This window comes from Mastigoproctus giganteus, chromosome 8 (genome assembly GCF_048544385.1).
Source record: "Mastigoproctus giganteus isolate SK-2022 chromosome 8, ASM4854438v1, whole genome shotgun sequence".
In the NCBI taxonomy this organism is placed as follows: domain Eukaryota; kingdom Metazoa; phylum Arthropoda; class Arachnida; order Uropygi; family Thelyphonidae; genus Mastigoproctus; species Mastigoproctus giganteus.
In genome coordinates this window covers 107,862,635-107,881,345 of record NC_143582.1, presented here as the reverse complement: position 1 = coordinate 107,881,345, position 18,711 = coordinate 107,862,635, and the positions used below count along the sequence as shown (strand labels likewise).

General features: G+C 37.0%; 1 protein-coding gene across 1 annotated transcript in view; it reads right to left on the bottom strand.

Annotated features, from left to right (window-relative positions):
* Cad99C (cadherin 99C) overlaps positions 1-18,711 on the bottom strand; it is a 318,171-nt gene that overhangs the window by 137,816 nt on the left and 161,644 nt on the right. The window contains exons 2-4 of the mRNA XM_090378857.1: positions 18,070-18,152; positions 9,151-9,213; positions 701-843 (exon numbers count right to left, since the gene is read on the bottom strand). Coding sequence (XP_090234983.1) covers positions 701-843; positions 9,151-9,213; positions 18,070-18,139 — 276 coding nt within the window. The 5' untranslated portion in view covers positions 18,140-18,152. The remainder of the gene's footprint in view (positions 1-700; positions 844-9,150; positions 9,214-18,069; positions 18,153-18,711) is intronic.

The window sequence follows — 18,711 nt, the reverse complement described above, 5'->3', positions numbered from 1 at the left end:
AATTGTTAGACAAGTTGGTCCTAGTTTAATAAAAATTTTGAAAATTAAAAAATATGAAACGTGATTCTAAACTTTCAGGCGGGAGTGTATAAATATAAAAATAACATCACAGCTATTTACACAGCGTAAATGTTTTTAACGTACTCAGGAGCTGATATATCTAGTTAGATAAAAAGATGTTACGGATTCTTAAAATATGTTAGTATATTGATATCTATTTCAATCATTTCAAAATATTTCATAGCATTGCCTAATTGAACTCTACATTACTTGTACTGAATCTACACGTTTCGAAAAGGTATGAACTTCACATGATTGGAATAATGAAGCTTTTTTGTCCAGAATGCCAAAGTAAACTGCTACAATTGTTCGTTGTTACCCTTTAACATTTTAATGCTAATCCATGAACACTCACTCGCATTAAGAACAAGGTTTTAACACGACGTACACAAATATTTTTAAAGAATCGCTTTATGAGAGCACAAGCGAAACCTTAAATTCAATAACAACGCCAATTGCCAACAAGAAAAACAGCTCATTCAACAAAAGTTTGTTGTATTCAATAAACTTTACGATAATTTTTTATCGCTGACCAATAAATACAAATTAGTGATAACTCTAGAAATAATCTCTGTTAAAAATCAAATACAAAATTTTCGAGGAATAAAGCATGTTGCTAGAAGCAGGTAGCAATACTCACATCTCTGTCCAAAGGACGTTTCAACCGAAGCCTTTTGCCAACTAATGCGAAATAGTCTTTGGTAGCTGATTGGATATTTAGATCAATCTGATTTTCTGCGCCACGAATCGGTAACTCAGCAGGCGTTGTGGATTGGTTTATTTCTACAAATATTAATGACAATTTTATCAAAACTGAAGAAAACACGCATGGTCGCAATCACACATATACACATTCACGCAAGCACACACATATAAACAATGCACTATGCACGCATACACACACATATACATGCGCGCGCACACACATATACATGTATACACATTCACGCAAGCACACACACACACACACACACACACACAGCATTAATTGCTAATTTTAACAGTTAACTATGCATTTGGGACCTCTGACTAGAATACATCAGTAATAACAGGAGCAATAATGATAACAGTAATAACATGACACTTCCTATAACCCGGTACCGCTTTTAGGAAGTGTCTCGCAGGGTTTGGAATGGACCAGAGTACACAAGGTTATTCGGTTCGTCTAAAAGTACATACTCAATTACAAATATAAAATATTTTATTAACGAATGTTTCGTTCCATAAAATTTTCGTTTTCAACCTCTGGACGTCCATCCCATAATGCTTTCATGTCTGGTGCTAGTCTTGGTTGTGAAGCGTTTCCTTGACATATCATGTGCCCTTCCCCTCACCTTTCTCGAAGCGAGTAATTAACATTCAACAGTATTGACCCCTAACAGCAGCGCTAAGTGGATTAATTTTACTGGATTCATTCAATTCATTAATTGCTGTTGCTTTGATTTAGCGGGAGGCAATTAAGACGTAGAGTAGGTCGAGTAATATTAGGTAGGTGGTCATAGTGTTGTTGGGTGTATATGCGTAAAGCGCCTATTGTCATCATCATGTCCATCGGTCTGTCTATCCGTCCGTGCATATCTACTGGACAGATTTTTATAATATTTTACATTTAACTCTTTTAGAAAGAGTCCAACTTTCCAAATTCCATTAAAAATGGGATCAATAGAAATCCAGCAGTTAATATTTCTTTATCGATCGACAAAGAAAGTTTATACTGTACTTAGATCTTTTAGAGAGATTGTTCAGCTATCACAAATTTCGTTAAAATGGACTAATAAAAATCTGGCAATTATTATTTTTTTGTCCGTCCGTTCGCCTGTGATAATTCTATTGGCAGTAGATGGATTTTTATGAAATATTTTATTTGGGTTTTTTAAAATGATTCGTCGAGGCTTCCCAAATTTCATTAAAATCGGACAAATAGAAATCCAGTTATTGTTTGTTTTTTTTTTGTTTTTGCCATAAATATCCCACATACTATCCACATACCTGCTGAAACATTGGATATTGGATGAAACATGCACTGTGAGGAGCAATGAATGGCACAGCGGCTGATGCACAGAAAAGAAATATTGCCTGTTATTTTTATTCATTTTTTTGTGTCTGATTCAGAATAATTTCGCTTCCTTATATCATTGTGTCCTTTATTACTCAGGCCATGAGGCGTTAGTACATTGAGCTTGAAAACTTTGTATACCATGTGACTGATTGGGGGACAAAAAATTAGTTTTTAAGACAAAAAAGTATATACTCAGTGATCACTGAATTATGACCACCCAACCGTAATGGACTATGCTGCATAGTTCACAGTATAAAAAACCGAACAGCTTTGTACACTAAAGTAGTGGTAATTTGCATCTGGTCGTGCAAGTCAAAGCGATGAAGGACGTAGTAAAGACATCACGGAGTTGCAAAAGGGCATGATTGTGGGAGCTCTTGCGACGGGTGCTTCCATATGGGAAACGGCACATCTTGTCGGTTGCTCACGGCCTATTGTGGTTAAGGGGTACAAATGTTGAACAGGTCAAAAGTACCATTTACCATTTTAACCTCCATTCGCCGAATCCGCTACCGAGGCCGTAGCCTATCCGCGGTAATGTCAGAGAATGGGATTTTTCCTAACTTTTAGAATTCAATTTTGTTAATAAATAAATAAATAATAACCGAACAATAAACAATTCCTATCTGGCCACTTAGCCTCATGCAAGGAGAATCAACTTTGATTTTCTATCCATTGATCCTAATTGGATGGGTTGACATCCCTGCCACTTGGAGGCGTGCCACTACTACCCAGCAATCTAAATCTTCTTTTAAAGACTTCCGAAACGTACTTATTAAAATAAGTAAATAACCTTTTATCAGTGAACATAACATGGAGTCTCTCTTTCTCCAGATAACCAATTGATAGTTCCAATTCCATTCTCAAGTCAACATAATAATTGCAGTCAAGCATAACATGCTCAGATGTTTCAAGCTCTCCACATTTACACAACCCATTTTCTTTAAGCCCAAGCTGAAAGAGTCAATGCCAATCCATGTCCAGTTAACAAAAACGTAGAACAAAGACCAAACTGTTGCCACAACTTTCTTTTAACATCAATTATATTAATTCTCGGCAAAAACATAAAGGTCTGTCGTCCTTTTTCAGATGTTTCCCATTCCATTTGCCATCTAATTTTAACTTCTAAAACTCTGTTCTTTTCATTTTTAACATCTGCTCTTGTATAAATTTTTCCTGGTTCTGGACAAGTTCTTATTCTTACTATTGTCTTCCTGATGTTTCACTTAGTAAGATATCCAACTCCAGCTATTAATACTACATACTGGACTGGCAACCTACCTGATATTACTTGCAAGGCTTCTGTGGACACCGTCCGACATGCCCGAGTAATCCCTAGTAATGCAAATCTTTGTGCTTGTACTAGGTGTTTTTGAATAACCTTATTACCAATCCTATGAACCCAAGCCCCGGCAGCATAACACATTATAGGTGAAAATAAACAATCATATAACAGATTGAGGCCTCTACCTTTTATACCCCAGTCTCTTCTAATCACCCTCCGGAGCTTGGCATATAAGGTTTTAATTTTAACTTTTAAATACTTAACGTGTTCTGTAAAGAACAAACGTTCTTCAATCATTAAGCCTAAATATTTTGTTACTTGTGCATATCGAACGGCACTCCCCATCAGCCGTACAGTAGGAGCTCTATTCATGCTTAGTCTTCCCTTGAGCAACATCTGAACCGTCTTTTCCTTTGAGACCTGCAATTTATGTTTCCTTGTCCATATTTCTAATGTTCTCAAAGCTTCTTCTGCTTTGCTTTCTATGGAAGATCTGGAATTTCCATGAACCATCACTACCAGATCGTCAGCATAAGCTATCTTTGTGACACCAGGCATTTCTTCATTTAAATATTCATCAAAGACCATGTTCCACGCAAAGGGGCCAATCACCGAACCTTGTGGACATCCTTTAATAACTTTCCTAGTTATCTCTGTATATCTTGTTTTAACTACTACTTCCCTATTGGAAAAGTAGCTTCTAAATACATTATATAATTGTTGTACATACTTCTTTAATTCTAGACATGATGCCTCCCCAGCATAAGTGGTCAAAAGCACCCTTAAAATCAATAAATACAATAGCGTTCCTCACTGTCCTCCACCGCTTGAAGCAATCTATATACCGCATCTTCAGTTGATGAGTCTTTCTTAAAACCATATTGGTTTTGTGATGACATATTTCTTAAATCATACCTCATCATAAGACGGTTCATACATAGTCTTTCATATATCTTGCCCAAAACAGAGAGGAGGGCAATTGGACGATATGTACTAGTTTCATTAAGCATACGATCTGTTCCTTTTATAAGTAATTTTATCTGTGCTCTCTTCCACTCATCCGGAAAGGCACCCTCTTCTAAACATCGATTATACAGATTTAAATATAATTCTGGAGCCATTTGAAAAGATTTTTTCATAACCAAAACTTCTATTTTATCTAGGCCCGGCGATTTACCATCCTTCGCCTGGCCCATGGCCGTTGTCAACTCTTCTAACGTAAACTGTTCTTCTGGTGTCACAACAATATTTTGACCATCTATTTCTAATTCATTGACTTCTTCATTTTCATCTGGAAAGAGATCGTCCAATATCCTGTTCACTGATTCTTCCCAAGTTAAAGTTTGACTATTTTCATTGCCAATAGTGCTCATTATTTCCGATAGGCTTCTTTTATTAGTTAATAATTTAAAAATAGAATTCCATGGATCCCTAGATCCTTGTTTGCTCACATATTCCCTCCACTTATTCTGTTTAGCTTTACAGATAGCTGTAACATATTCTTTACGACAAGCTTTATACATATTTTATACACCTCACACAAATCTAAATCTCCAATTCTTCTTACAGCCTGAAACTTTCTTCTTAAGCGAAAAGTCTCTCCTTTTTTCAGATAATTCAGTACTCCACCAGAATACTGGCCTATTAACCTTATACCTTTTCTTCATACTACTAGAACATGCATCTTTTAAAATAACAGTTAATTCTTTAACATAATCATTTGATGTCAGGCCCACCCAATTTATTTCATTAATACTACTCAAAAACACCTGCTCAAACTTTGGCCACCTTGCAGTTTTATCCATAAATCTATCAATATCATTCAATATTCTCACTGAATCATTTATAACACAGGAGAAAGAGATGCTGTTATGATCACTAGTAGTATGATGTTCTATCACTTTCCAATTTCTAATATTATCCACAATAGAGGTAGTCGCCAAAGTTAAATCAATATGACTGTCCATGTATCGTGGAATAAGTAGGAGCATGTCCTGTCACATTTAACACCTCCATACCTGAAGCAGCAATGAATTCCTCCAGCATCACTCCTCTTTCATCGGATACATCACTACCCCACAATGGAGAACAAGCATTACAATCCAAGGCAACCACTACATTACAAGAGCCAACTAATTCATATAATTTATCTAAATACTTTATATGTTGTTCCATTTCCCTATAATTTCACAACAAACGTGTTTCTCATCACACAGTGATAACACTTGTGTTACAACCACTTCAGGATCTCTAATTACTATGGCCGTCATTGGATTATCACCTTTAGAAACAATTCTATATCTAATAGGATAACCTGCTACTTTACCTTTAATTACATATGGCTCCTGCAAGAGGGCCACCGAGAAATCTTCACATTCCATTATATGATTTATTTGCAATGCAACTGCCTTAGCTCTTTGTGCATTTAGTTGTAAAATTTTAATATACTTATCCATAATTAATTTTTCTTTTATGAATGTCTAAGGCCCTTTGATACTCAATACACTTTTTATCCACGGCAGCATGAGCAGTCTCTTCATTCTTCCCTTTACAATTACAACACTCGGGCTGTTTCCCTCTATTTGGACAGTCTTTAAACAAATGTTCTTTGGAACAGTGACCACATCGCATCTCTCTCCTACAATACTTTGCAACATGGCCAAAAGCAAGGCATTTATAACATTGAGTAATTGAATATATCTCTTTAAATTTGTAGGCCATCCATCTCACAAATAATCTTACTCTATCCTTAACATTATTCCATAATATAGGAGATAACTGTAAAATCCAGTTATTCAACTGTGTATTCCTATTCCTATTTACAGTTAAAATCTCAATATTTTCTTTAAACTTCTTTTCACTTATATCACAGTCTTTAAAGTTTTTCACCCACAATTGCTGCAATAGTTCTTCTTTCTCTACATCTTTTTCCACATCAAATAATACAATTCTAGGATATACAGGTTTAGGCACAATATATTTTAATCCTAAGTCCTGAATTTTGGAACACGATTTCAACTTTATCAGCTCATCATTTGTTTCAGCTTCTACCAGGACTCCCCTATCTCTTATTGGTTTTAAGTTCCGAACTTTAAGGTTTGATAACATCGGCCTTATTTCTTTTAATATATCCACTTTAACATCTTCGCTCGTTTTATGTTTATCTGTCGTTGCTTTAATAATCATAACCTTTGACACTGTATCTTCAAGTTTATTTTTCACAATAGTAGAATAACTTTGTTTTTCCTGCTTTCTTTTTACTTTCTCTTTCAATAAGACATTCTCAAGATATACTTCTTGTGCCTTTTGTTCCAATTTATCCCATTTTTCCAAAATAATTCTTATCACTGCAATAGGGACTTTACTTTGCTCATTCCACAAAAACGAGCTTAATTCACTCCTTATTTCTCTAACGTAATCAAAACCTTCCATACTCGGCCGCTCACTTACACTGTTTTTTCGTTTTCTCTTCTTATGTTTTTCCCCATCGCTTAGTTCTTGTTTATCTTCCACTTTTTTTTAACTTTTTACTTTTACTTTCTTTTTGCAAAGATTGGGAAGTACCTGGTAATGATGTTGATCTTGTCTTTACTGGTGTTCTCTGTAAAGTTTTTCCAATAAAGATATCCTGTTCCACTAGTTCCTGGGCTGAACAAGAAATTTCTTTTGTCAAATCTTGTCGTTCACCTTCAGTAATAACGTTCACAACTGGCTGTACTTCTTGATCATCCATCCTTATCAAATCTTCCTCACTTGAAGAGGCAGAAGAAGAAGACATAATGTATAATATAAAACTCTATATTTACAATTAAAAACTGAAATCTAACAACAGAAATCAGTAACTATTTACAAATATACAATCAATGTAAGCAAACAAGGAGCCACAATCCACTTGTCAAAATGGAATATTAAAATTGCACTTAGAAAATCTATTCAATAAATGCGTCTAAAACATTTTGCCCAAGTTTAACAGGCAAAGGTCCCAGAGGATCGACTCACGAATTTGTGCCAATAAGGCAAACTGTGCCAAAGGGCACGGAAATACTCACAATTTAACTAAGAGCACGGAAATGCTCTAACACACCTCAAGAGGAGAAAATTTGAACACCCCCTCTTAAGTCAAATTTATTAACGAGACCTCGTCCCCTTTGATCTGTCTGGCTCAACTTCGCCAGGTAGGGGTATCACCCCTACCCGCCCGCCCCGGACCACGAGGAGGTGTGAGCCTTAGACGCTTAGTTTTATTTGCCAGAAAATGCAATCAATAACTTATGTCTTGCACAAGCTAAATGGCACAATACAATCAGCAAAAATAAAACATTGCCCAGCGTCGCCTCCGGGGCCTGCCGAAAGTACCGTAAAGAATCACGCAAGGTGGGTGTTAATGGTGAGCGAAGGATGCTTTGCGTTGTACGGGCTTAGCGGCAGGTCACTGTGCTACAGCTGATATCGCAACACAATGTGGGGAATGCAAGAGCAATATCCCAAATGATATTGCTCTTGCTGCTCACTAAGCTGTATAGACAGGTATAGTATCTTATGTACGACGGCTCCGGAACGTTAACGTTTTAATTCTGTAAAAAGGCCAGAAATGTGTGTAATGTTATGTTTGTTACATAGCGGTGCCCAACACTGGCAACTTGCAGCAAAGCCACGAGGAAAAGATCGGGAAGTACAAGCACCTAAGAGAGGATATCAAAGAGAGAGGCATATGGAACAATTAATGACTACCTCGATCACCGTGTCAACCACCGGCATTTGTCAAAGTGCCTCCATAAGAACCTAGCAGCAGTAGCCCTCCAAAAAGACTCTTACATGGAATTCCAGAAATTGGCGATCCTTAAAACCTGTAGGAGAGAAGAGGGTTTTATCGACCGACAATAATAATAATAATAGTAACTGGACACAACAAACCACTCCATGGACTTCGTGCCAGTACCAGTTATGGAACGTAAAAAAATCCCATAAAAGGAGAAAGTTTTTCTTTTTATATAATAATAATAAATGCAAGAAATATTGAAGTTGCAAGTGATACGCCGAAGAACATGGTGAAAAATGGCTTACTTTTCAGTATATTATAATTATTCGTATTCGTACTCTTTTTGAAGTGAAACCCTAAGTTTGTGTATTTCTACTCACTGAGAGACGGTGAAGGGCCTCCTTTGATCTTTTTTCCAGCTACAACCTGGACTGGACACCCACCAGAAGGACAAGTATTAATCAATATACTGTAATAGCAGTAATATACGTATAAAACAGTGCAAAAATTATTTATATAAAATAATTATTGTATGAATATTCTGGCTGTTTCCTAATACTTCCGACAGTTCTGATCCTCAAGCGATGAGTATAGTTGCAGAAAGTTTCAAACCCCTCTTATTATTTTTAATTTGTATCTTCGCAATCTTCAGATAAATTCAACATGTTGCCGAGAGAAAAAACCGGAATACTTAATGGAAAATGAAATTCCGTAGTGGCTTTTTTTTTTCTTTCTTAAGAATTCGCTTTATGAAGAACGCGCGTAAAATATGCGACTGCCTTTTAAGACAGCGCGGTTGTTAAATCATAATGTATTTCTGGCGGTTGTTCGACCTGTAATAGGAAAATCCAGTTGAGTAGAAGGAAATAAACATTGTCTTATGTTTGTTACTTGTATGCAGAATATGTCCTTGAGCTTCCTACAACCGGTTCTTTTTTACAATGATGTTCAACTGTAAGTGTGTCAGAAACTTGTAGTTCTACTTACGGTCTCCATGACTTTCCAAGATATCCAGAATGACGACGCTCTCTGTAGTTTCAATTTCACACGCTGAAAGCAGAATAAAATGTATCATTTTCGGATCTGTGATTTCGTATATGCTACACAATTATGAAAGAGCAAGTTAAAAATCTGAACAAAAAAATCCCATATTTAAATTTAAAAATTAATAATTTAAAAATCAATCGCAAAATGTGTTTATAATTTTTCCGTTAGTCTCAATCACAATTATGGATCTATATTATCATAATACCCTAAATGGGTTGTTAGTTTGGAAAACAGAACTCCTTTATATTGAGCATATTTACACAGAACACCAGAATATAAGAAATACTGAAGTTTACATATTCTAAAACTCTACGACGTCATATCCAGTAAGACTACAAATATGATGATGCTGATAAGCACTTCCTTGCATCATTATCCGCTCCCAATATTAATAATAACATCAGTGCCAAAAAAATAAATTCTAGGACAGTGCACAATACTGCCGCAGAATGTTGTACTGCGTTAATTTTATTTACCAGTTCCCCGTGTAATTCTGTTAAAAACGTAGCCTATCCTATCAAAAGTCATAGGACATTGTAGTTATGAATAAAATATGTATTTGTTCAAAAAAATTTCAAAATTTCACGTTTCCCACTCTCGACCGTAAAGGCTGCTTCGTTGTGGAAGACTTTCTACTAATTTCTGGTAAAAAAAAACTTTGTGGTATTGTGTTCTACTCCTGTTTTAAAGCATTCGTGGGCTGTACAAACAAAGAGCGCCCTTTCGCCTGGCCTTTATGAGTTCCAATTCATCCCAAAGATGCTCAGCTTGGTTGAGGTTGTGTGTTGGCCACTACAATGTTTGGGTTTTCAGAATTCTTACTCACTTTCTGAATCGTTGCTTTGACATGAAGTGCCGTCCTGTAACATTTAAGGGTTGCTTCCTTAAAATTTCCACAATATTGTACAACTGGAACTGTCCAGAATGTAAGGCGCAACGTTCATGGTTGCATGAATGTTGAATGTTATTTTATGTAACATTTATGGTTGCATGCACTTCGACCAATAGGACTTCTGCATTTCTTGCCCTCGGACCATGACGTCTCTCTCCTCATAATTTTGCATTGGGACAACATACTCGGGTAGTATACAATCCCATGCATTTTCCATAACGAAACACATCCATCGGAATGGACAATGCAGAGCATACAGCGTGACTTCTCTCTCTCATAGGCCGATTTCCATTAATCCACAATCCAGATTCGGTTTTCTTACACCATGTCGCTCGATGGTTGCCTGTGGTCGCTCGCACCTAGCGACTCATTCAAAAAAAAAAAAAAGGGGGGGCTCATTATGCTGTCCTAGTGTGACTGATCGTGGATGGTGATTTAATGGCTTAGTGATCTTGGTGGCTTATTGTGCTGTCTTAGTGATTGATCTTGGTGGCTTATTATGCTGCCTTAATGGCTGATCTGTACGATAGACAAGGGGATGCCAAACGGGTGAGATAATGTAGAAGTAAAGTAAAGTGTAAAGTGTGTTTGGTGTCAAGCGGCACCAGGGGTTTCCCCCATCTCCGCATTGCTTGCATTGTGATGGGTGTGCCAGTTTACTGGAAATGCCAGAGATTCAAAAGTGTATGGATATTGTACGTGTGTAGTGTCGTGTACCGTTGTTCATCTGGTTATTTAGCCGCTGGACCCCTACTGAGGCCCAACGTTGCCCCACTTTAGTCCCGTGGAGGCAGACCAGGAAACACCAGTCGACTAAGATTTACTCTGGCAGGTCCTGCCACCTAATTTCCTGAGATTTCAGTGGCTAGGACCTTAAAAAAAAAAAAAAAAAATATATATATATATATATATATATATATATATATATACATAATACACACAGGTGTATATAATATACACCCGTGTGTGGCATGTATAAATACACATACATGCCACACACAAAAACATATACACATATACACACCCTCTATGCGCTTGCGTGGCAGGGAGGCGCTACGAATGAGAGGCCGAAAGTAGTGGGCGAAGGTGATTTTAGATTGTGTGGGGCATTGCGTGCAGGTAAAGTGGGGAAGTAGATTGAAGACTGGGGGGGGAAGGCAGAGACATGGAACCGATAGAGAAGACAATAATGTAGAAGTAGCTGCCACCAGCAACTCCATACTCAGATTCTCGCCGACCGGGCTAGCCGGGTGGGTAAAGCGCCTGCCTAGCAACCCAAAGGTAGCGGGTTCGAATCCCGCCTCGGGCTTGGATCAAAGTACTGCAAAAACCTTGGGAGGTGCATTATGGCCACAGAAGCCGATGCGCCAATAACTACCAAAAAAAAAAAAAAAACTCAGATTCTCTAGGGTCTGGTGGCTAGATGATTTAACTAGCCATCTCAAGGCACGTCGGCTCCTATCAGTTATTTTATATATAGTTATTTATTTATTTACATCTACTTCTTGTTCCTTTGACTCATTGTCACCTCTGGACTTCCCTTTCTTCTGCAAGGTGCTTTTACTTTTCCACATGATATCCAACTATTATTCCTCCTCTGAAACTCTTTTAGCTCTTTCTGCATGCTCATCGTTAACATACGCGTTTGAAATTAATTCCAGGCTATATTCGGCTAAATATGTGCATACATTGCAGTCATACATAGTTTTCTATAATCGAGGTGTGTCATAGTACACTTGGTAGGATATATATATTGCGAAGTATTAAATGCATTCTTGTTCTTCAAATAGGCTGAAATAAATTTTTAAAAGAAGCTTAATAATTATTAACATTAAATGATTTAGTCAGAAATAATTATTTAAAAAAATTATTTGTTGATTTTTTCCGTTTTAAATATGACTTTATAAACAAGCAGGAAGATAAATTTTAAAAAAAATCGAGTTAATTTTTAGCGATTCTCCTCACAACTGTTTGACTTTTATGTATTATTAGCATTCATTCAGGAAATATTTATGTATTCTTAATTATTTATTTATATATTCTTAATTATTTATTTATGTATTCTTAATTATTTATTTATATATTCTTAATTATTTATTTATGTATTCTTAATTATTTATTTATGTTTTCTTTCTTATTTTTCTTTATTTTATTATTTATTTATGCATTTAGGTGTACTTAATATTCATTCATGTAATATTGTCAAATATTAGGTCTGTTGAAGTGAGACAATCTCTTAAATGTTACTCTCCTTGTGTATTAGCAAGGAACCTGCTGGCTCCGCAGACCGTTTCCAGGGTAAGATGTACACCTTAGTCTGATAAAAAAAAAATAATAATAATATATAAATAAACTAGAGGAGCGTCTCTTCAATCAATTCAAATATTAAGAGTAAACTATTCTTAATATTTGAATTTTCCTCATGGAAGTTGATGAGCTTCTAACAGACGGTTGAAGACGTTTTGTCTTCTTGATTGATGACGTCTGATGGCAGTTGAAGACATCTGATGACATTTAGGACATTTGAAGTGAAAGCATTAGCATTAGTATTAGCATTAGTAGAGGCATATGATGCAAGAAAGCAAGCTTATTCAGCATCAGCCAGAAAAAAAAAAAAAAAAACCCTCTCCCATTTCACCCCTCCGTTCGTTCGAAATACCTGTCCAGTTGAGCTTTAAATTTGTTTAGGCTATCAACTTCAACAACAAGTGATGGAAGTCGGTTCCACCAACCAACCACCCGCTGGCCAAAGGCAAATTTCCGCACATCTATCCGACATCCGTCCTTCCTCAATTTGAATTTATGCCCTCTGAGGTGATTATTCTGAGAAAGATGAAGAATCCCATTGGCATTGAGCATGCTCCAACCATTCAAAGCCTTATACACCTCTATCAGATCACCTCGCTGGTGCCTAGTCTCCAGACTCTGTAATTTGCAAAACTTAAGCCTTTCTTCGTAAGAGCAACCCTTTGTTCCATTTACTAATCTTGTTGCCCTTCTCTGTACCCGTTCCAGCAGCTCTACATCCTTCTTTAAATGAGGCCTCCAGACCTGTATACAGTACTCAAGATGTGGCCTAACCATTGCCTTATACAAGGGAATAATCACCTCCTTATCCCTGCTAGAAAAATTCCTGTATATCATTGACAAGACACCATGAGCTACTCTTGCAGCTCGTCTGCACTGCTCAGAGAACTTCATATCTGCCTGCACAATTACCCCCAGGTCCTTTTCATTCTCCACCACTGTCAGTGTAGTACCGCAGAGTTGATACATTGCTCTGGGGTTACTGTTACCCATATGTAGTACTTTACATTTGTCAATGTTAAACTTCATTTGCCACCTCTCAGCCCATCTGTTCAACCTTTCCAGATCCTGTTGCAGCAGCATAGCGTCAGTAGTGTCCTTAACGACCCTGCCAACCTTTGTATCATCTGCAAACTTAGACATTAAACTTGATATCCCATCAGCAATATCATTCATAAACACCGAAAACAACAATGGACCCAACACTGAACCTTGAGGAACTCCACTAATAACATTAGTCCACGTTGAGCAGTGTCCATTGATTACCACTCTCTGTCTTCTGCCACTCAACCATCCCCTTATCCATAGCAGCAATTTGCCTCCAATGCCACACTGCTCCAATTTGTGCAGCAGTCTTCCATGTGCAACAGTATCAAAAGCCTTTCTAAGATCCAAATATATAATATCAAAGTTATTCCCTGCATCCAGTTCTTTTGTGACTACATCATAGTATCCAATCAAATTGGTCAGGCAAGACCTGCCCTTAACAACACCATGCTGCGTCTGAGCTATAACTGAATTCTTGTCTAGATGATCCTGCAGTGCTTCTTTAACCAGTGCCTCCATTAATTTACCTGGAACAGAAGTTAAACTAACAGGTCTATAATTACTTGTGTCAGCCTTTGATCCTCCTTTGTGAATTGGGGTTACATTTGCACTTCTCCAGTCTATGGGTACCTCCCCTGAGTCCAAAGAAGCTCTCATAATTATGGCTAGGGGTTTGCATACTTCCTTTGCTGCCTCCTTTAATATAACTGGATAGATCCCATCCACCCCAGGTGCCTTTTTTATGTTTATCCTCAACAATCTCTCCTCCACTTTCCTCTCAGTTATTACAAAATCATCCAGCTCACTGCCAATGTTTACTTTACCTACATCATTCTCCTTCCTGAATAACTCCTCATGCGTGAATGTAGATGCAAAATACTCGTTTAGATTGTTAGCCACCTGAGCAGGATCCTCAACTGTTGAACCATCAATATCCAGTGGACCAATCTGATTCATCCCTTTCCTTCTCGAGTTCAAGTATGTAAAGAACTCCTTTCTGTTTTTCTTTGCATCCTTTGCCAAGGATTTTTCGTAGTCTGCCTTTGCCTGCCTAATCTCCTTTGTGACTTGGTTACAGACCAACTTATATCTATCAGGCTTCCATGTCACCCATTAATTTGTATGTATCCCATGCATTTTTCTTCTCTGCCACATGTCTCATTAGTCCATCTGACAACCATTTAGGCCTAAACCTTGAACAATATTTCTTAGTTGGTATGTAAAGCCTGGTAGCCACCAAGATTAGTTCCTTGAATGCTTCCCATTTTGAGTTTGCTGTTGGTAACATCATCAGTTGGTCCCACTGTATAGAATTTAAATACTGTCTCAGACCATCATAGTCGCCTTTACGAAAACAAAAACCCTTCCCTTTACCTCTGATGGTAGTTACCTCCTTGAGTAAATCCCACTTCAACACACTGTGATCACTGCCACCTAGTGGTTCATTTATCTGCAGGTTCTTAATGCATGAAGAATCACTACTGATAATCAGATCAAGAGTATTGCTCCCTCTTGTTGCCTCACGAACATGCTGATGTAGAAAACAATCATCCAATAAATCCACAAAAGCCTTGCTAGTGTGCGAGTGACCAACCCACAAATTCCAGTCAATATCTGGGAAATTAAAATCCCCCATTGTAAGACTCTCTGATTTACTGGCCCACTCTATTTCCCTGTATATTATTATACTCATCAGAGTCATTAGGCCTACGGCACACTCCTACTCTCAATTTTGATTTCCCTATGCTTATGTCACACCAAACTGACTCGACACTGCCCTGTCCATCGATGTCAACTGGCTTCACTTCCTTTGACTTTATGTGTTTCTTAATTAATAGCATAACCCCTCCTCCCCTCCTGTCCTGTCTATCCTTTCTATATACATTGTATTCCCCAAATTCCAGTTCCGCATTACTTATATCTGTGTGACACCACGTCTCTGATATCCCAACAATATCTGCCTTTGATGTTTTGAGCAATACCTCAAATTCATCAAATTTATTTACCAAACTCCTAGCATTGGTGTACACGCAGGTATACATGCACCTGTTTCTATTCTTAGCTACCCTAACACAACCCATGTGTTTACTTGTAACGCAATGACTACCAGCAGTCTCTGAAATATCCTGCATCTTGTTTTTCAGACTTCTGCTCATTTGAATAGAAGCAGTGCAAGAATCACTTCCACCTCTGCCAGTGGCTACTGTTAATCTATTAGTCCTTGTATCCCCCCCAACTAGCAGTTTTCCGACCCACCTAACACTGCCTCGACAGCATCAGCAAAAATTCTTGCACCCTTTCTATTTAAGTGTATCCCATCCCTGTAGAAGCAATCTCTTCTGTTAACAAGTACAGTCCAGGCTGAAAAAAATTCTACCCCTTGAGCCTTGCACAATCCCTCCAGGGCCGAATTGATCGACAAGGCTCTCATCATATACTCCCTCCTATCGTGTCTGGGCAGAATTGCAGACACTTTCAAGTTCAACCCTAATTCACGGCTTTTTTTCAACAGTGACCTGTACTTGCTAAGTAATTCCGCCGGTCTCCTACTCTTAATATCATTAGTGCCAACGTGTACAACTATATCACCTTTTGTGCCCTTAAAAGATGATATCCGCTCTACAACGTCATCAACCTTTGCCCCTGGCAGACATACCCTGGTCCTATTCCACCTATCCTTTTTACAAAGCATGTTCCCCGTTTCCCTGACAATAGAGTCACCAACAACTACTAGTTCCTGTGGGACCAGCGCATTCTGCCTAGGGGGCTGCCCCTGTGTTCCCTGATGACCAAGTGCAAGCTCTGGCGTTGATGTGGGCAGCTGAGAGCTTGATGGGCCCCTCAATTTATTTCCTTCGAGGGCATCCACCCTGTCCTTCAAGGTCTCATAAAGGCCCATAACAACGCTGAGTTGCCTGATTTCCTTGCACTCCTTACATCGTGCACACACAAAGACATCCCCCTTGGCAGTATCATGTCCCGTACCCGACTGCTCCGCAAACATCAAGCAAACAGTGCATTTTAATAGACTGTGATTCAGAGGGCAACTGCCCCCCTCAGTTCTCCCCTGAACCACAGCACTCCCAATAGCTTCAGCCTTTTGCTTTGCTGCTCTGGTCAGAGTCATGATTCCAATTTAATTCAATTAAATTTAAAACAAAAATTAAATCCTTAAGTTATATCCCAAAACAGTTATGTTATATATATATATATATATATATATATTTTTTTTTTTTTTTTCGGTATCTAGTGTTCCCTTTATACAACTTCCGTATCACGTGTACCACTATAGTTATGTATTAATTATTTGTTACGATTAAGTCGTTATATATATTTATAGAGTTAAAAATACAATTTAATTGACAATAAAGTTTATCAAGATTAATAGATTTACTGATTAATTGACAATATTATATTATGCAGTATACTACACTAAGCTTATGCTATCGTGTAAAAATGCTATCGTTCGGGAATTCACGAACGGCATTTCTACGGACTCGTAAGTATTGATTAGCTTCGAAATCTCGCTATCTCAATTTAGAATAAACTAAGGATCCTGACTAGGTCTATAATCTACTTATAGAAGATAATTTGATATAACAATTGGTTAATAAATCGACTAAATTTGGTTAAAAGACCTCTCGTTCAATTTGTGACACGTGGATTTGATACCGTTACCGATACTAAGTAATATCTACGAAATCTCTGTCTAAGTTAAACTTTAAACTAAGTATCGTAACTAGGAATATAAAGCTACTCTAGAAAATAAGTTAATATGACAACTTAAACTAATAAAGCAGAAAATAAATCAGGAAAAACTTCTCTGTTTGAAGAGCTTTAAGGAGCAATGTCTGCACAGGCTAACCTCGCTCCCAGACACCCAGAAAGAAAATGATTCTAGTTGAATAATACATTGTATTATTATTTTCCTTGACCTCTTTTATATATCATACAGAAGAATATAAGGAAAATAATATTATTTATAGGTAAAGCATAAATTTGAAAACAAAAAGCCAATATGTTATAAACCGCTTCTTATTATTTTGAAATTTACTTGAAAAATATGTGTAGTTGAGAAGCGAATCTGTGTATATGAGGAGTGATTAATCTATTTAAAGTTTACATTTTATACAGATTGCTCACCCTTCAAATGTTATCCTGTCTGCCTGTAAATGTAGAGTTTATTGCAGGAAATTCGATTTCTCGAACGACGTCTATATTTTTCAAAAACAAGCTTCAAGTTTTGGAGCAGAAGCTTATTTTGGAACAATTTTAACAATTTTTTCAGGGTTGCATATGCGAAACTACTCAGCGAAAGAGTTTAGTTAATAATATCTGGGGCACTATCACCCTAGAAATTTCAACTACTATTATTTAATAGTAAAATAGTTCTCTTTTAAGTTCTGTTTATTCAAGGGCAACAAAGGCAACTTATTGCGACAATTTTTTTCCCTCACCCATCATATGCAAATATTTTACACAAAATATAATTATTATTATATTATATTATATTATATTATAGCTATTGCTGTTATAAGGACTTTTTAATAAACACTTTCAAAGTTGTTATGTGGTACGATTTTTTTTCCCTCCACAAATTAGATCACACTTACGATCTTGACTGAGAATCCAACTTAATTTCATAAGGATAAATGCCCAGATTAAAATATATGATGCTGCCATCTTGGGGTATTATCTGAAAAATATTAAAAGTAATAGTTAATAATGAATTTTAGCGAATATTAATTATGACTATTGTTATACAATGTTAACACTGATCAATAAAGTTTTGCTAACAGAAAATGAAACTGGCCATTTAAATTAATTCCATTATGTTAGCTCCGAATATGGACACAAATTTTACAGCAGTTGACAGTTTCGTACAAAAAAAAAAAAAAAAAAAAAGAAAAGGGAAAAAAAGAAAAATATTGCAATAACTGATTTTCATAACAATGTTAGAAAATAAGCATCGCTTACTGAAGCAGGTGAAATAGAGTAGAGAAGACCCAATGAATCCCTAGCCTCCTCCCATAAAAGGCATTATGTGCCTTTTTGTTACTTCTTGACTATGGTACATTCGGTTATGAGTCATCCCCTCTTTCACAAGAACCAGTTATATCAGTCCATTCACCTAAGTCGTCAGTTTTCATCTGTGAGCTTTTGAAGCCTTTCTGTGTGTTTTATCTTTGCCTTTCTTTGTATGCGCGCACTTGGAGAATTTACGCCAAAATCACATCAGTTATTGATAATTAACA